Source organism: Pristiophorus japonicus, chromosome 1 (genome assembly GCF_044704955.1).
Source record: "Pristiophorus japonicus isolate sPriJap1 chromosome 1, sPriJap1.hap1, whole genome shotgun sequence".
In the NCBI taxonomy this organism is placed as follows: Eukaryota; Metazoa; Chordata; class Chondrichthyes; family Pristiophoridae; genus Pristiophorus; species Pristiophorus japonicus.
The window spans coordinates 67,612,403-67,632,778 of NC_091977.1; the positions used below are offsets into that span (position 1 = coordinate 67,612,403).

At 43.5% G+C, this 20,376-nt stretch overlaps 1 protein-coding gene across 5 annotated transcripts in view; it reads left to right on the forward strand.

Moving 5' to 3' along the window:
• The window catches only part of LOC139264340 (E3 ubiquitin-protein ligase RNF38), a 302,131-nt gene that overhangs the window by 224,430 nt on the left and 57,325 nt on the right, over nt 1-20,376 (forward strand). For all 5 annotated transcript variants that reach the window (XM_070880630.1, XM_070880638.1, XM_070880646.1 and 2 more), the window contains one exon: nt 7,430-7,597. In XM_070880630.1, the coding sequence (XP_070736731.1) occupies nt 7,430-7,597 (168 nt within the window). The remainder of the gene's footprint in view (nt 1-7,429; nt 7,598-20,376) is intronic.

The following is a 20,376-nucleotide window of genomic DNA, read 5'->3' on the forward strand; positions in this document are numbered from 1 at the left end:
CATTGTTGTCTGTAGAATGCCTTCCAGTGAATCCAATAATCACATCTACCCGTTATGTTGCATGGAACAGACTTCTTGTAAGTGATGCGTTGTAGGAAGATCGCATAAATGGGTGTCGCAAGTCTTGATCTCGGGGCAGAATCAATTACATTTAGCATACATCTTGGAACCAGAAGCTGACATGGACGGCAGATTGAAGATGAGTCAACCGAAACCAATCCAACCTTGGTAGTGAAGTGTGAAAAATAACAGGTGTGTAAGAGCCAATAGCTTTCAAAAGTTGGCAGGTTCACTCAACATATTGAACTTTTGGACAACTATTGAGCACTGCTGCAACCACTTCTACAGCACAAGATTATGTATATTTCAAGATAAAAAAACACTGAAATCATAGAAAACAACTTTCTATTGTAGTATAGTTAATTGTCTGCTACTGGCAATTGTAAAAAATGGACTACGGATGCGATTGAGATTGAAGGCTCAACACAGTGGATAAATCATTTCCATAAAATAGCAGTGCAGGTGTGCACAGTGTCCTTGGGTAATTTCTCCTAACCCCCACCCTCCTCCAAAGTGGGTGACAGCAAATCCTAATTGTAGAGGTTGAATGAATGAGGAAGGATATCATTATAATCCAAGAGTAATATGCCATTTAATCCATTCGAGCCTGATTCATTTCTTAAATCCATTCCCCTAATTATTGTCGAGCTATAAAAGCAATTATCTTTGTTTAATTGCACTTCTTATAAAATAAGTGGAGTTATTGAAAATAAGAAATGGAATCAATTTTCAAAAGATGAATACAACTTTATTTAAAAAAAAAATAAACTTGATAGATCATGGGCTAATTGTGTGGCATTGAACATCGTGGGCTACCCTGACCATCGAGAGAACATCTCCGCAGGTCGGGGCTATAAAAAGAGCTGGAGCCACGCCACTGCAGCTTCCAGCGCGAGCTGACACAAATGTGCGACAACTTTGAGGTGGGCGATTGGGTGACGTTATCAGGACCCAGGTTGCTATTTGGAACGTGGGCAGGAGCATCGGCGGGGTCCTGGTACAGCAGAGGAACATGGAAGGTCGTGGCGGACTCGCGACGAGTGACCGGTGCGAAGGAGTGATGAGGGATCGTGGCTGAGATTTAATGGGTGATTGTGACGGAGGTTCGGCAAATGTTTGGTGCAGAGGTGCGGCGAGTGTTTTGTGGCGGAAGAGCAGCGAGAGATCGTGGCGGAGGTGCGGCGAATGAGGGCAAGGGGCCCAGAAGAGACGAGAGCCCAGGGGCAGCACAGGCCAGCCCACAATGCAATATGTGTGCGCACTAGGTCCGTGCAGCAGAGCAGGTCTCCAGTTGTCCTGGTTAACCCTTGCCACTGGATAAAGGCCTAGCTCTATCAAGCCCGTATGGTGGCTGGTGTGCAGTGGTCACCACACGTTTAAACAAATCCACGCACAGCCATCTTTCACCCCCTCAATTGGAGTTCAGGACTGGAACATCGAGTCCTTCATTGAAACATCTGTGAACTTATGTGGAAGCGCAAGTCATCCTCGTTTGAGGGACCGCCTGTGATAATGTGTGCCATAGTGAGTCAGGATACTGTACTTTCACTTCAGTGACGGTGAGTGCAAAATGACCGTCTCCGACAACCGTAAAGGTTGTGTGTCTGGGCAAACTCTACCCTAGTGGGTTGAGCCCACAGAACAAACATGCCGAAGTTTGAGCACAAACTGGTGCAACATGGACCTTTTCGACCCTGTCCCAACTCTGCCCGGGACAAGTAATGAGCCCGTTTTGTTGCCAGCTTCAGATGGAGAGCTGGTGAAGAGCTAGGAAATCATATTGTCAGTGCAGTTCAGGCCACATGCATTTTTGGTGGACTATATGGAGCATGATGCAAACATTTTTGACGGCATATATTATTTTTTATTCGTTCCTGAGATGTGGGTGTCGCTGACAAGTCCGGCATTTATTGCTCAACCCTAATTGCCCTTGAGAAGGGGGTGGTGAGCCGCCACCTTGAACCGTTGCAGTCCATGTGGTGGAGGTACTCCCATAATGCTGTTGGGGATGGAGTTCCAGGATTTTGACCCAGACTATGAACGAATGGCAATATATTTCCAAGTCAGGTTGGTCTGAGACTTGGAGGTGAACATGGTGGTGGTGATGTTCCCATGTGCCTGCTGCCCTTGTCCTTCTAGGTGGTAGAAGTCACTGGTTTGGGAGGTGCTGTCGAAAAAACCTTGGCAAGTTGCTGCAATGCATGCACATGGTATTGGGGTAATGTACTGATGTGGATAGAGAACTGGTTGATAGACAGGAAGCAGAGAGTCGGGATAAATGGATCCTTTTCAGAATGGCAGGCTGTGACTAGAGGGGTACCGCAGGGCTCAGTGCTCGGACCCCAGCAATTTACAATATACATTAATGATTTGGATGAGGGAATTGAGTGTAATATCTCCAAGACACCAAACTGGGTGGCAGTGTGAGCTGTGAGGAGGATGCTAAAAGGCTGCAAGGTGACTTGGACAGGTTAGGTGAGTGGGCAAACGCATCGCAGAAGCAGTATAATGTGGATAAATGTGAGGTTATCCACATTGGTGGCAAAAACACGAAGGCAGAATTTTATCTGAATGGCGGCAGATTAGGAAAAGGAGGTACAGCGAGACCTGGGTGTCATGGTACATCAGTCATTGAAAGTTGGCATGCAGGTTCAGCAGGCAGTGAAGAAGGCAAATGGTATGTTGGCCTTCATAGCTAGGGGATTTGAGTACAGGAGCAGGGAGGTCTTACTGCAGTTGTACAGGGCCTTAGTGAGGCCTCACCTGGAATATTGTGTTCAGTTTTGGTCTCCTAACCTGAGGAAGGACATTCTTGCTATTGAGGGAGTGCAGCGAAGGTTCACCAGACTGATTCCCGGGATGGCAGGACTGACCTATGAGGAGAGACCGAATCGACTGGGCCTGTATTCACTGGAATTTAGAAGGATGAGAGGGGATCTCATAGAAACATATAAAATTCTGACAGGACTGGACAGATTAGATGCAGGAAGAATGTTCCCGATGTTGGGGAAGTCCAGAACCAGGGGACATAGTCTTAAGGATAAGGGGTCAGCCATTTAGGACTGAGATGAGGAGAAACCTCTTCACTCAGAGAGTTGTTAACCTGTGGAATTCCCTTCCGCAGAGAGTTGTTGATGCCAGTTCATTGGATATATTCAAGAGGGAGTTAGATATGGCCCTTATGGCTAAAGGGATCAAGGGGTATGGAGAGAAAGCAGGAAAGGGATACTGAGGTGAATGATCAGCCATGATCTTATTGAATGGTAGTGCAGGCTCGAAGGGCCGAATGGCCTACTCCTGCACCTATTTTCTATGTTTCTATGCTATAGATGGTACACACACAGCCACGGAGTGCCCGTGGTGGAGGGAGTGAATGTTTAAGGTGGTGGATGGTGTGCCAAACAAGTGGGCTACTTTGTCCTGGATGGTGTCGAGCTTCTGGAGCATTGTTGGAGCTGCACTCATCCAGGCAAGTGGAGAGTATTCCATCTCACTTGTGCCCTGTAGAAGGTGGAAAGGTTTTGGGGAGTCACAAGGCGAGACAAACTACCCAACCTCTGACCTACTCTTGTTGCCACAGTATTTTTGTGGCTGGTCCACTTGAGTTTCTGGTCTATGGTGACTTCTATGTGTTGATGGTGGGGGATTCGGAGATGGTAACACCGTTCAATGTCAAGGGGTGGTGGTTAGAGACTCGCTTGTTGGAGATAGTCATTGCCTGGCACTTGTGTTGCAGGAATGTTACTTGGCACATGTCATCCAGTTCTTGCTTCATGCAGGCATGAGCTGCTTCATTATCTGAGGTGTTGCAAATGGAACTGGATACTGTGCAATCATCAGCAAACATCTCCACTTCTGACCTTTATTGGGGGCGGGGGTGGGGGAAGGTCATTGATGAACCAGCTGAAGATGGTTGGGCCTCAGATACATGTCCTGAGGCTGAAATGATTGGCCTCCAACAATCACAATCATCTTCCTTTTGCTGGGTATGACTCCAGCCAGTGGAGAGTTTTTCCCTTGATTCCCATTGACTTCAATTTTACTAGAGCTCCTTAATACCACACTCTGTCAAATGCTGCCTTGATGTCAAGGACAGTTACTCTCACCTCTGGATTTGAGCTCTTTTGTCCATGCTTGGACCAAGGCTGTAATGAGGTCTGGAGCCGAATGCTCCAGCAGAACCCACACTGAGCATCGTTGATGGTTATTGGTGAGTAAATGCCGTCTGATAGCACTGTCGACGACTCATTCCATGAATTTGCTGCTGATTGAGAGTAGACTAATGGGGGGGGGTTAATTGGCCTGATTGGATTTGTCCTGCTTTTTGTGGACAGGACATACCTGGGCAGTTTTCCACATTCAGCTGGATGCCACTGTTGTACTGGAACAGCTTGGCTAGAGGCGTGGCTAGTTCTGGAGCACAAGTCTTCAGCATGACAGCTGGGTTGCTGTCAGGCCCATAGCCTTTGCTGTATCCAGTGCATCAGCCAGTTCTTGATATCACGTGGAGTGAATCAAATTGGCTGAAGACTGGTTTCCGTGATGGTGGGGACCCCCGAACAGGCCAAGATGGATCATCCACTCGGCATTTCTAGCTTCAGCCTTTTGTACTCGTGTGCTGGGCTCTGCCATCATTGTGGATGGGGATGTTCATAGAGCCTCCTCCTCCTGTTAGGATCCATGACTGGATGAGGCAGGACTGCAGACTTTTGATCTGATCCGTTGGTTGTGGGATTGCTTCACTCTGTCTATAGCATCCTGCTTCTGCTGTTTAGCATGCATGTAGTCCTGTGTTGCAGCTTCCCCAAGTTGGTACCTCATTTTTAGGTACGCCTGATGCTGCTCCTGGCATACTCTTTTACACTCCTCATTGAACCAGGGTTGATCCCCAAGCTTGATGGTAATGGTAGTGAGGGAAATGCCAGGCCATGAGGTTACACATTGTTGTTGGAACAATTGTGCTGCTGCCGATGGCCCACAGCATCTCAAAGATGTGCAGTTTTGAGCTGTTCGATCTGTTCTGAATCTATCCCATTTAGCATGGTTGTAGTGCCACACAACACAATGGAAGGTGTCCTCCATGTGAAGACAAGACTTTGTCTCCACAATTGTGTGGTGATCACTGCTACCAATACTGTAATGGACAGATGCATATGCGACAGGTAGATTGGTGAGACCGAGGTCAAGCAAGTTTTTCCCTTCATGTTGATTCTCTAACCACCTGCTGCAGGACCAGTCTGGCAGCTAGGTCTGTCAGGACTCAGCCAGCTCGGTCGGTAGTGATGCTACCAAGCCACACTTAGTGATGGCTATTGAAGTCCCCCCACCCAGAGCAGGTTCTGTGCACTTGCTACTCTCAGTACTTCTTCCAAGTGGTATTCAACATTTGAGGAGTACTGATTCATAAACTGAGGGAGGGTGGTAGGTAGTAATCAACAGGAGGTTTCCTTGTCCATGTTTGACCTGAAGCCATGAAACTTCATTGACTCTGGAGTCAATGTTGAGGACTCCCGGGACCACTCCCTCCCGACTGTATATCACTGTGCCGCCACCTCTGGTGGACGGGACATACCCAGGAATGGTGATGATGGAGTCTGGGACGTTGGCTGAAAGGTATGATTCTCTCAGTGTCACTATGTCGGGCGGTTGCTTGACTAGTCTGTGAGACAGCTCTCCCAATTTTGGCACACGTCCCCAGATGTTAGTGAGGAGGACTTTGTAGCGTCGACCGGACTTTGTCATGTCCAAAGCCGGGTAGTCTGTCCGGTTTTATGCTTATTGTTTCTCGTAGTGGTTTGGTACAACTGTTTGGCTTGCTAGGCCATTTCAGAGGGCAATTAAGAATCAACCACATTGCTGTGGGTCTGGAGTCACATAGGCCAGATCAGGTACGGACAGCAGATTGCCTTCCCAAAGGACCCACCCTATATCAACAGACTTCACTCCCATATACCATCCTGCAAAGTAGTCTCGGATCAAGAGCATTATACTGAACATGCACAAGAGGCAGGATTATTATATTCATTCATTTTCTGGCTCTCCAGATCCAAGTCATATGCACAAAATTACTGCATTGCATCACAACTCCATTGGAAAGTAAGAGGAGCTGAACTTGAGACTATCCTCCATTTAATGAGGTTTCCCTCATCACACACTACCTGCAAGTAGCTAGCTCTATATCCAGGCAGATGTTCTTTTCCCAAGTACTCCTATGATCACTATTTTAGTTTTTCAGCAGCCTGTCACTCTGGCAGTGGTTTTGTGGATGCGGGAGGTTGGAAGAGGTGTGGGGGAGGGGGGCGGGAGGAGGGAGGAGAGACTCTGATTACAACAGGCCAGAGTTCTATGAAAGGGGGGTGGTGGTGGGAGGAGGGAGGAGAGACTCTGATTACAACAGGCCAGAGTTCTATGAAATTTTAATGAGAATGATGAGATTCATTGGCTTCTCTCTCTCGCTTTGTAATTTGCTTGTCTATCAGGCTCCCTTACAAAAGCCAGATCTGGTATTTTTTCCCCAGTTTATGCATATACAATGTTAGCAGGCTCTTTGGCTATGGCGAGCACCACCGTTGAATCAAATGTTGTCTTCACTCAAGTCCAGCAGTGATCACTGGATAGCAATCAGGAATTAGAACTTTTCTTAATACAGAAGTTGAAAGAGTTTTTGTTTTGTTACAACATGAAATGCTTAACTGTGAAACAGTGCTGGAAGCACAATCCGTAATAGAGTTTCTAAAAGGAAAGTGGATAAAGAATTTCCTTTAATATGGGGAAATGGCCTAAGAGATCCAGTACGAGTGTGAAGGGCCAAATGGCCTCCTATGCTGTAAAATTCTATATTATGGATTAGTTCCGTGATGCTTTTTGTTAGAATTGTATAATATATTTATTATAACATGTTATTTCTATCTATATTCACAGTACTGAGTGAACAAATAAAATGGCAATGTTATATAAAATTGAAGGATTTAACTGTTTTTCTGTTGGCTACTCATTCGTTACTGGTACTTTTTGCTGGATTTGATTTGTTCACCTTTAGTCAACTGAATATTTCACTAGTAATTTAACAGAAAAATGGTTATTTGAGCCAATCTTGGTTTTTAAGCCTTTTCGATAAATACCTTGGCTGTGTAATTCCCTGTGGTGAAGCACCTCTGAGACCACACTTTCAGGTGTAATGTCTTTGAAAGATATGCACACTTGTTAGTTTTTATAGATTTTATATATTTCAGTGAGCTTCACCTTTTAAATACTGCCTTTTTAGCTGAATTAAGGGAGGAATTTTTTTTAAATTTCAGCTAAAGGTACCATGAATGATTTCCCAGTCTCTGAATAATAACTATTTCTGCGCTTGTGTTTTTTTATGCAGATTCATCAGGGCACGGTTCCTGTCTCGTATACTGTTACTACTGTAGCACCACATGGGATCCCACTTTGCACAGGACAGCACATCCCAGCATGTAACACACAACAAGTTCCAGGATGTTCAGTCGTATTTAGTGGACAGCATTATCCTGTGTGCAGTGTACCTCCTCCGGTCAGTATTAGCATTGTCACTCCCAATACCACAGGAATAGGACTTGTGCATTTTCATGGATATCGTATGTTCTTAATCATTGATTTATAAAACATATTTGAATAATTTGAATACAACATAGTGCAGAAAACTGTTGGGTGCTCTATGGCAATTATTCTGCAGGATAGAACTTCTCGTGTAAATTAGATTTTGAGTTGTGTTAAGTTGAGAAGTTGGAGAAGCAAAATTTTCTGCACACAGCCCCCCAACCGTTCCGATTCCCAACAGTAACAGGGTAGTCAGTGACCAGAGATGGTTCGAGGAATCAGTCTGCTGGCTGATGTCTCCTGCCACTTCCAGAGTCTCTGTTCAGAATTGGCGACAGACGGTTGAATACATCCGCTCATATTTTGGTGGGGTTTAAGTTGAAGATTAATGATGTGAAAACAACATCTGATGTGTCTCCTCTCAGAAACATCTTGTCAATACTGAGTGGCAGGGCCGCCTCACGTTCCAAAGCAGCAGAGAGGGCTTAAAATTTAAAGGGGCGTAGAGCAGCAATGGATCATACTGGGCAAACAGGGATTCTAAAATGTTACAATAGTTACATTTTCTTCTTTTGGCAGTAACCACACTGCAGGCTCTGCAAACAACGCTGGCAGTTTCCTGCAAATTTTGAGAAATAATAATTGAGGTACTCACACCTGTGTGATTTGGTCTTGGATCCTGTTTTATTGGAACACACTTTATTTTTAAAACACATCAAAATCCCTACATTGTAGATCAGCGCTCATGTTTGTAAACAGTTCTAGCTCATGACTTAAAAGTTAGGGATGGAAATTCGCAGTGGATCACATGGTCTAGTGACGTGTTTGTGCAAGGCTCTAATCGCCCAGCATCCAGATTAGTGAGGGCTGTGAACTACTAATTATGATTGCCGCAGCATTTGCTTTTACTTGCATTGGGCAGGTGATTGCCCAGATAAAGTTACTGCCAAAGAGCTTTGATATTTTTGTCGTTTAATATAAATGGAGCTAGAGTCACTATCTGTCTATATAATTATCAACATTCAGTTTGGGTCGTCACCTGGCAACCTGATTAGCCTGTTCAGTCTGCTCCCTTCTCGCAATTTTTGATCTGAGGAAACCACATGACCATTTGTCCAATCAATCGTGATTACTATGGACAAGTCCCCACTTGCTATGAACTTCTGATCTGTCTTCAAGCACCCCCATCCCATGGTCATCTCTTGTTTGGTCCATCTCATAGTGAGAGACAGGTTAGGCCCCAAGTTCCTGCTCCTTCCACAATCTGAAATGAGGGAATCTTTGCCATTGCCTGAGGCTAGGTCTTGAGAGCCTCCCATTGCCAGTGGCTGGCTGGACCCTGAGACCCTTCTGCTGCCACAAGTAACAGTATTGTCAATAGCAGCTCTTATCTCCGAGGGTTTTTGTTTTTAACCCCTTCTTTAGCAACCACACTCCTTTCATTCCATGCTGTCGTTCTGCCATGATCAAGCTCACGTGCTCCATTGCTGCCTTTTCGTTACCTGACACCATCAGGGAAAGGCAGTTGGCTTGCACACTCCAGCCAAGATTTGGAAGGACAACCAGCACACATGACTGCAGAGCAACAGTGGGATGGTTTTTAAAAAGACAGCAAAGGTATAGAAAAAGTATATTCCATTAAAAGAGAAGAAAACTACTTGTGGTTTTAGTACATCATGGATAAATAAAGGTTAGAAACCAGTTATAATTGAAGATGGTCAATGAGGATGATAAGAATAATGAAAAAAGTTAACTGAGAATTGCAAATAAGAACATAAGAAATAGGAACAGGAGTAGGCCATACGGCCCCGCGAGCCTGCTCCGCCATTCAATAAGATCATGGCTGATCTGATCATGGACTCAGCTCCACTTCCCTGCCCGCTCCCCATAACCCCTTATCGTTTAAGAAACTGTCTATTTCTGTCTCAAATTTATTCAATGTCCCAGCTTCCACAGCTCTCTGAGGCAGCGAATTCTACAGATTTACAACCCTCAGAGAGAAGAAATCTCCCCTCATCTCTGTTTTAAATGGGCGGCCTCTTATTCTAAGATCATGCCCTCTAGTTCTAGTTTCCCCCATCAGTGGAAACATCCTCTCTGCATCCACCTTGTCAAGCCCACTCATAATCTTTTACGTTTCAAAAAGATCACCTCTCATTCTTCTGAATTCCAATGAGTAGAGGCCCAACCTACTTAACCTTTCCTCATAAGTCATTTCTGAAATCAACCTAGTGAACCTTCTCTGAACTGCCTCTAAAGCAAGTATATCCTTTCGTAAATATGGAAACCAAAACTGCATGCAGTATTCCAGGTGTGGCCTCACCAATACCTTGTATAGCTGTAGCAAGACTTCCCTGCTTTTATACCTTTGCAATAAAGGCCAGGATTCCATTGGCCTTCCTGATCACTTGCTATACTTGCATACAATCCTTTTGTGTTTCATGCACAAGTACCCCCAGGTCCTGCTGCACTTTGCAATCTTTCTCCATTTAAATAATAACTTGCTCTTTGATTTTTTTTCTGCCAAAGTGCATGACCTCACACTTTCCAACATTATACTTCATCTGCCGAATTTTTGGCCACTCACTTAGCCTGTCTATGTCCTTTTGCCTTTGCACACTTTTTTGAACAAGGGTGAAGCAAGGATAAACCCAGCAACTACAGGCCAGCCAGTTTAACCTTGTTAGTGGGGAAGCTTTTAGAAATGATAATCAGGGACAAAATTAACAGTCACTTGGACAAGTATGGATTAAGTAAGGAAAGCCAGCACTGATTTGTTAAAGGCAAATTGTATTTAACTAACTTGATTGAGTTTTTGATGAGGTAACAAAGAGGATTTCCAAAAGGGGTTTGATAAACGCCACATAATAGGCTTATAGAAAGTTGAAGCCCGTGAAATAAAAGGGACAGTGGCAGCATGGATACGAAATTGGCTAAGTGACAGGAAACAGAGTAGTGGGGAACAGTTGTTTTTCAGACGAGCTGAAGGTATACAGTGGTGTTCCCCAGGGGTCAATACAAGGACTACTGCTTTTTTTGTTGTATATTAATGACTTGGATGTGGGTGTACAGGGCACAAATTCAAAATTTGCAGATGACACAAAACTTGGAAGTATAGTGAACAGTGAGGAGGATAGTGATAGACTTCAAGAAAACATAGGCAAGATGGTGGAATGGGCAGACATGTGACAGGTGAAATTTGATGCAGAAAAGTGCAAAGTGATACATTTTGGTAGGAAGAACGAAGAGAGGCAATATAAACTAAAGGGTACAATTCTAAAGGTGGTGCATGAGCAGAGACCCGGGGGATATCTGTGCACAAATCATTGAAGGTGGCAGGCCAGATTGAGAAAGCAATTAGAAAAGCATACGGGATCCTGGTCTTCATAAATAGAGGCATAGAGTATAAAAGCAAGGAAGTTATGATGAACCTTTATAAAACACTGGTTTGGTCTCAACTTGAGTATTCTGGCACTGCATTTTAGGAAGGATGTAAAGGCCTTAGAGAGGGTGCAGAAAAGATTTACAACAATTGTTCCAGGGCTGAGGGACGTCGGTTACGTGGAGAGCAGAGAAGGTTGAGAGGAGATTTGATAAAATTGGTCAAAATCATGAGAGGTCTACACAGAGTAAATAAAGAGATAGAGAAACCATTTAAAAAGTGAGTCCGACAAAAAGCAGGAAACTACAGACCAGTTAACCTACATCTGTCATTGGGAAAATGCTGGAGTCTACTCTTAAGGAAGCAGTAGCAGGACACTTGGAAAAGCATAATTCAATCAAGCTGAGTCAGCATAGTTTTATGAAAGGGAAATCATGTTTGACAAATTTGCTGGAGTTCTTTGAGATAACGAGCAGGGTAGATAAGGGGGAACCAGTGGATGTGGTGTATTTTCATTTCTAGAAGGCATTCGATAAGGTGCCCATTATAAAAGGTTACTGCACAAGATAAAAGTTCACGGGGTTGGGGGTAATATGTTGGCATGAATAGAGGATTGGCTAACGAGCAGAAAACAGAGAGTCGGGATAAATGGGTCATTTTCTGGTTGGCAAACAGTGACTAGTGGGATGCCGCAGCGATCAGTGCTGGGTCCTCAACTATTTACAATATATATTAATGACTTGGTTGAGTGTAATGTAGCCAAGTTTGCTGATGATACAAAGATGGGCGGGAAAGCAAATTATGAGGAGGACACAGAACATCTGCAAAGGGATAAGAACATAAGAATTAGGAACAGGAGTAGGCCATCTAGCCCCTCGAGCCTGCTCCGCCATTCAACAAGATCATGGCTGATCTGGCCGTGGACTCAGCTCCGCTTACCGCCTGCTCCCCATAACCCTTAATTCCCTTATTGGTTAAAAATCTATCTATCTGTGACTTGAATACATTCAATGAGCTAGCCTCAACTGCTTCCTTGGGCAGAGAATTCCACAGGTTCACAACCCTCTGGGAGAAGAAATTCCTTCTCAACTCGGTTTTAAATTGACTCCCCCGTATTTTGAGGCTGTGCCCCCTAGTCCTAGTCTCCCCGACCAGTGGAAACAACCTCTCTGCCTCTATCTTGTCTATCCCTTTCATTATTTTAAATGTTTCTATAAGATCACCCCTCATCCTTCTGAACTCCAACGAGTAAAGACCCAGTCTACTCAATCTATCATCATAAGGTAACCCCCTCATCTCCGGAATCAGCCTAGTGAATCGTCTCTGTACCCCCTCCAAAGCTAGTATATCCTTCCTTAAGTAAGGTGACCAAAACTGCACGCAGTACTCCAGGTGCGGCCTCACCAATACCCTATACAGTAGCACCTCCCTGCTTTTGTACTCCATCCCTCTCGCAATGAAGGCCAACATTCCATTCGCCTTCCTGATTAGCTGTTGCACCTGCAAACTAACCTTTTGGGATTCATGCACAAGGACCCCCAGGTCCCTCTGCACCGCAGCATGTTGTAATTTCTCCCCATTCAAATAATATTCCCTTTTACTGTTTTTTTTTCCCAAGGTGGATGACCTCACACTTTCCGACATTGTATTCCATCTGCCAAACCTTAGCCCATTCGCTTAACCTATCTAAATCTCTTTGCAACCTCTCTATGTCCTCTACACAACCCGTTTTCCCACTAATCTTTGTGTCATCTGCAAATTTTGTTACGCTACACTCTGTCCCCTCTTCCAGGTCATCTATGTATATTGTAAACAGTTGTGGTCCCAGCACCGATCCATGTGGCACACCACTAACCACCGATTTCCAACCTGAAAAGGACCCATTTATCCCGACTCTCTGCTTTCTGTTAGCCAGCTAATTCTCTATCCATGCTAATACATTTCCACTGACTCCGCGTACCTTTATCTTCTGCAGTAACCTTTTGTGTGGCACCTTATCGAATGCCTTTTGGAAATCTAAATACACCACATCCATCGGTACACCTCGATCCACCATGCTCGTTATATCCTCAAAGAATTCCAGTAAATTAGTTAAACATGATTTCCCCTTCATGAATTCATGTTGCGTCTGCTTGATTGCACTATTCCTATCTAGATGTCCCGCTATTTCTTCCTTAATGATAGTTTCAAGCATTTTCCCCACTACAGATGTTAAACTAACCGGCCTATAGTTACCTGCCTTTTGTCTGCCCCCTTTTTTAAACAGAGGCGTTACATTAGCTATTTTCCAATCCGCTGGTACCTTCCCAGAGTCCAGAGAATTTTGGTAGATTATAACGAATGCATCTGCTATAACTTCCGCCATCTCTTTTAATACCCTGGGATGCATTTCATCAAGACCAGGGGACTTGTCTACCTTGAGTCCCATTAGCCTGTCCAGCACTACCCCCCGAGTGATAGTGATTATCTCCAGGTCCTCCCTTCCCACATTCCTGTGACCAGCAATTTCTGGCATGGTTTTTGTGTCTTCCACTGTGAAGACCGAAGCAAAATAATTGTTTAAGGTCTCAGCCATTTCCACATTTCCCATTATTAAATCCCCCTTCTCATCTTCTAAGGGACCAACATTTACTTTAGTCACTCTTTTTCGTTTTATATATCTGTAAAAGCTTTTACTATCCGTTTTTAAGTTTTGCGCAAGTTTACCTTCGTAATCTATCTTTCCTTTCTTTATTGCTTTCTTAGTCATTCTTTGCTGTCGTTTAAAAATTTTCCCAATCTTCTATTTTCCCACTAACCTTGGCCACCTGAAACGCATTGGTTTTTAATTTGATACTCTCCTTTATTTCCTTGGTTATCCACGGCTGGTTATCCCTTCTCTTACCACCCTTCTTTTTCACTGGAATATATTTTTGTTGAGCACTATGAAAGAGCTCCTTAAAAGTCCTCCACTGTTCCTCAGTTGTGCCACCGTTTAGTCTGTTTCCCCAGTCTACTTTAGCCAACTCTGCCCTCATCCCACTGTAGTCCCCTTTGTTTAAGCATAGTACGCTCGTTTGAGACACTACTTCCTCACCCTCAATCTGTATTACAAATTCAACCATACTGTGATCACTCATTCCAAGAGGATCTTTTACGAGGAGATCGTTTATTATTCCTGTCTCATTACACAGGACCAGATCTAAGATAGCTTGCTCTCTTGTAGGTTCTGTCACATACTGTTCTAAGAAACAATCCCGTATGCATTCTATGAATTCCTCCTCCAGGCTACCCCGTGCGATTTGATTTGACCAATCGATATGTAGGTTAAAATCCCCCATGATTACTGCCGTTCTTTTTTCACATGCCTCCATTATTCCCTTGATTATTGCCCGCCCCGTGAAGTTATTATTTGGGGGCCGATAAACTACGCTCACCAGTGACTTTTTCCCCTTACTATCTCTAATCTCCACCCACAATGATTCAACATTTTGTTCATTAGAGCCAATATTGTCTCTCACAACTGCCCTGATATCATCCTTTATTAACAGAGCTACACCACCTCCTTTCCCTTCTTGTCTATCTTTCCGAATCGTCAGATACCCCTGTATGTTTAATTCCCAGTCTTGGCCACCCTGCAACCACGTTTCTGTAATGGCCACTAAATCATACCCATTTGTAATGATTTGTGCCGTCAACTCATTTACTTTATTTCAAATGCTGCGTGCGTTTAGGTAGAGTGTTTTAATACTAGTTTTTAAATCATGATTTTTAGTTTTGACCCCTCCTGCAGCCCCTTTACATTCAGTGGCCCTTTTTGTTTTTTGCCTTGGGTTTCTCTGCCCTCCACTTTTACTCATCTCCTTTCTGTCTTTTGCTTTTGTCTCCTTTTTGTTTCCCTCTGTCTCCCTGCATTGGTTCCCATCCCCTTGCCATATTAGTTTAACTCCTCCCCAACAGCACTAGCAAACACTCCCCCTAGGACATGGTTCCGGTCCTGCCCAGGTGCAGACCATCCGGTTTGTACTGGTCCTAATGCCCCAGGAATTTGAATCCCTCCCTGCTGCACCACTGCTCAAGCCACGTATTCATCTGAGCTATCCTGCGATTCCTACCCTGACTAGCATGTGGCACGGGTAGCAATCCTCTAGGATATAGCCTGGCTAAGTGAGTGGGCAGAAATTTGGCAGATGGAGTATAATTTGGGAAAATATGGTTATCCACTTTGGCCGGAAAAATAGAAAAGCAACTTATAATTTAAATGGAGAAAAATTACAAAGTGCTGCAGTACAGAGGGACCTGGGGATCCTTGTGCATGAAGCACAAAAAGTTAGTATGCAGGTACAGCAAGTAATCAGGAAGGTAAATGGAATGTTGGCCTTTATTGCAAGAGGGAATAGAGTATAAAAGCAGAGAAGTCCTGCTTCAACTGTACAGGGTATTAGTGAGGCCACACCTAGAGTACTGCGTACAGTTTTGGTCTCTATATATTTAAGGAAGGATATACTTGCATTGGAGCCTGTTAAGAGAAGGTTCACTCGGTTGATTCCGGAGATGAGGGGTTTGACTTATGAATATAGATTGAGTAGGTTGGGCCTATACACACTGGAGTTCAGAAGAATGAGAGGTGACCTTACCAAAGCAAATAAGGTAATGAGGGGGCTCGACAAGGTGGATGCAGAGAGGATATTTCCACTCATGGAAACTAAAACTAGGGGACATAGTCTCAGAATAAGGGGCCTCCCATTTAAAACTGAGATAAGGAGTAATTTCTTCTCTGAGGGTTATAGATCTATGGCATCTCTGCCCCAGAGAGCTGTGGAGGCTGGGTTATTGAATATATTTAAGGCGGAGATAGACAGATTTTTGAGCGATAAAGGGTTATGGGAACGGGCAGGAAAGTGGAGCCGAGTCCATGATCAGATCAGCCATGATCTTATTAAATGGCGGAACAGACTCAAGGGGCCAGGTGGCCTACTCCTGCTCCTATTTCTTATGTTCTATGTTCCCATTGGCAAAAGGGTCGAGAACCAGAGGACACAGATTTAAGGTGATTGGCAGAAGAACCAAAGATGACATGAGGAAAAACTCTTTTGCGCAGCGAGTGGTTCGGATCTAGAATTCATTGCCTGAAAGGGTGGTGGAGACAGACTCAATTGTGGCTTTCAAAAGGAAATTGGATAAGTACCTGATGGAAAAAAATTTTCAGGGCGGTATAGTGGGATTAGCTGAAGTGTGCTTGCAGAGAGGCCATTCGACGAGCTGAATGGCGGCCTCCTGTGATTCCATTCTATGATTAATTCTATAATAAAATAAGAGTTTATGAGCAGGATCAGGAAAGCTAAGAGGGTACAAGAGGAAAAAAGTTCAAAAAACATCAGAAGGAACAGTGAAGAACTCTACAAGTATATCTGTAAAAAGAGACTTGTTAAAAATGAGGTGGGACCCGCTGAGAGAAGAGAATTGGCAGTTTGTAGAAGATAAAAAAAAAGTAGCAGAGGTAATTAATAAGTATTTCGCATCAGTTTTTACTAATGAGAAGAATATTTAGAATTCAGCAGAGGAGGACAAAGGGTTTAATTAGGAGGGGGAAAATAGAGTATGAGAGTAAACTTGCAGGGAACATAAAAACTGACTGCAAAAGCTTCTATAGGTATGTGAAGAGAAAACGATTAGTGAAGACAAGTGTAGGTCCCTTGCAGTCAGAATCAGATGAATTTATAATGTGGAACAAAGAAATGGCAGACCAATTGAAAAAATACTTTGGTTCTGTCTTCTTCACTAAGGAAGACACAAATAACCTTCCAGAAATACTAGGGGACCAAGGGTCTAGCGAGGAGGAAGAACTGAAGGAAATCCTTATTAGTCAGGAAATTGTGTTCGAGAAATTGATGGGATTGAAGGCCGATAAATCCCCAGGGCCTGATAGTCTGCATCCCAGAGTACTTAAGGAAGTGGCCCTGGAAATAGTGGATGCATTGGTGGTCATTTTCCAACATTCTATAGACTCTGGATCAGTTCCTATGGATTGGAGGATAGCTAACGTAACTCCACTTTTTAAAAAAGGAGGGAGAGAGAAAACCAGGAATTATCGACCGGTTAGCTTGACATCGATAGTGGGGAAAATGTTGGAATCAATTATTAAAGACATAATAGCAGCGCCTTTGGAAAGCAGTGACAGGATTGATCCAAGTTAGCATGGATTAATGAAGGGGAAATCATGCTTGACAAATCTAGAATTTTTTGAGGATGTAACGAACAGAGTGGACAAGGGAGAACCAGTGGATGTGGTGTATTTGGACTTTCAAAAGGCTTTTGACAAGGACCCACACAAGAGATTAGTGTGCAAAATTAAAGCACATGGTATTGGGGATAATGTATTGATGTGGCTAGAGAACTGGTTGGCAGACAGGAAGCAAAGAGTAGGAATAAACGAGTCCTTTTCAGAATGGCAGTCAGTGACTAGTGGGGTACTGTAAGGTTCAGTGCTGGGACCCCAGCTATTTACAATATACATTAATGATTTAGACGAAGGAATTGAATGTAATATCTCCAAGTTTGCAGATGACACTAAGCTGGGTGGCAGTGTGAGCTGTGAGGAGGATGCTAAGAGGTTGCAGGGTGACTTGGACAGGTTGGGTGAGTGGACAAATGCATGGCAGATGCAGTATAATATAGATCAATGTGAGGTTATCCACTCTGGTGGCAAAAACAGGGAGGCAGAATATTATCTGAATGGTGACAGATTAGGAAATGGGAAAGTGCAACGAGACCTGTGTGTCATGGTACATCAGTCATTGAAAGTTGGCATACAGGTACAGCAGGCGGTGAAGAAGGCAAATGGCATGTTGGCCTTCATAGCGAGAGGATCTGAGTATAGGATCAGGGAGGTCTTACTGCAGTTGTACAGGGCCTTGGTGAGGCCACACCTGGAATATTGTGTGCAGTTTTGGTCTCCTAATCTGAGGAAGGACATTCTTGCTATTGAGGGAGTGCAGCGAAGGTTCACCAGACTGATTCCCGGGATGGCAGGACTGACCTATGAAGAAAGACTGGATCGACTAGGCTTATATTCACTGGAATTTAGAAGAATGAGAGGGATCTCATAGAAATATATAAAATTCTGACGGGATTGGACAGGTTAGATCCAGGAACAATGGTCCCGATGTTAGGGAAGTCCAGAACCAGGGGTCACAGTCTAAGGATAAGGGGTAAGCCATTTAGGACCGAGATGAGGAGAAACTTCTTCACTCAAGAGAATTGTGAATCTGGAATTCTCTACCACAGAAAGTTGTTGAGGCCAGTTCGTTAGGCATATTCAAAAGGGAGTTAGATGTGGCCCTTACGGCTAAAGAGATCAAAGGGTATGGAGAGAAAGCAGGAATGGGGTACTGAAGTTGCATGATCATATTGAATCGTGGTGCAGGCTCGAAGGGCCGAATGGCCTACTCCTGCACCTATTTTCTATGTTTCTATGTCTGAGAGGAGGTGAATCCTGAAGTGGTTGAGAGCAAGACGGGTGATACTGTGATAGATAAAAGGAAAATGTTTAGATAAGTTAGTTTAGCTAAACACAGACAAAGTGCCAGGGCCCGATGGGTTGTATCCTGAGGGAGATGAGGTGGAAATTGCAAAGTCTAGAAATTATACTTCAGGGCTCTGTTGAGTATGGATTTGTGTCAGAGGATGAGATTGTCCAATGTAATACCCATTTTTCAAAAGGAAGACCGAGGTATCCAGGTAATTACAACCCAGTTAGGTTAACCATCTGTGGTAGGGAAAATTCTCGAGTCTGTAATTAAGGATTAAATTATCACTTATCTAGATAAAGAGAAAATAATAAGCTGCCAGCACAGATTTCAGAAGAGACAATCATGATCGTCAAACATCATGGATTTCTTACGGTTACAGACATGGAAAATGAGGAGATACAGTAGATTTAGTGTACATGGAGCAGGAAAGGCTTTGACAAGGTATCATAGGCGATTACTAGAGAAGATTCAGGGGTATGGAATTCGGGAGAGTTTAGCAAACTGGTTAAAAATTGGTTCGAAGAGAGAAAACAGTAGGAGTTGAGGGGAATTTCTCAGACTGGTTAAAAGTGGGCATTGGTGTCCCATAACGTTTAGTTCTGAGACCACATAAGCCTAGAGGGAGTAGTGTTGACATTTTCAGATGATACCAAAATATGAGATATAGTTATTTCTGTAAAAGATCAAAGGACACTGCAAAGGACCACTGATAATATGATGGAATAAGCTAAAAAGTAACAGATGGAATTCCATATCAGTAAATGTGAGTTGGTTTGTTTTGGTAAAAAAAATACAGTAATTGTACTCTGAATGGAAGTAGGCTCAGTGCTGTAGATGAGCAGAGGGATTTGGGGATACAGACTCTCAGGGCAGTAAAGGTAGCACCTCTGGTTGCTAAGACTGTAAAATGAAAGCCTAAGTTTTATTACGAAGTGTAAAATATAAAAGCCAAGAGATGAGGATGAGGATACAATTGTAATAAGACCTGTTAGAACTAGTATAAGGAAATACAAATACGAAGACTTGAAAAATTTGCGCTTTTTTTGATATTGCGGGATGATATGATAGAAGTGTTTAAAATTATGAAAGGATGGGATCGGGTAGATAGAGGGTTCAGGAGTTTAATACAAGAATAAATGTAAGCGATTTAGAACAAAGGGCAGGAGAGACTTTGCAGAGTTGTGAGGATGTGAAATTCACTTACAAGGTTAGTGGTTGAGGCAGAAACTATGTTCATATTCAAGATTTAAATTGGATAGATGGATGATAGAAAAAGAGATAAAGGAATGTGGAAACAGGTCAGGTAAATGTGATTAGAACTATTTGCTCGTGTGGAGGGTAAACAACCGACATGGCTGGTTGAGCCTTTTTCCATGTTGTAACTTTCATGTATTTCTATGTTTCAAATGCCACAATACTCCTAGCTCGCTGGCGACTTAAAATGAGCCAAAGATATACCACCATGACTGACATTACTAAATGAGAGTTACTTAATTTACAAGCCACACAAAAAGGGCTTTCATATGGGCCTTCATATTTTTTCCTGGAGGCTGGTTTAGGGCAGGAAGTTGAGATGATGGGTTCCCTGTTCGGACTGAACAGATATGCTTGGCTTAGCTCTTTATGGAATCGGGCACTCTGCTGCTGCGTGGTTCGGCTGAGCAAAATCAGCTGGTTGAGTTCCCAAAATTGACACACTTATATTTTGTTTGTCGTATATCTAAGCTTCTATCTTTTCCACCAATGGTATGTGTGATTGGTTATTTTTCCTCCTCTCGGCTGTTGTTGAGTCACTGTTATTTTATGAATTTAATATCTATACAAACTTTTGTTTCATCCCTATTTTTCAGAAGTGTAAGA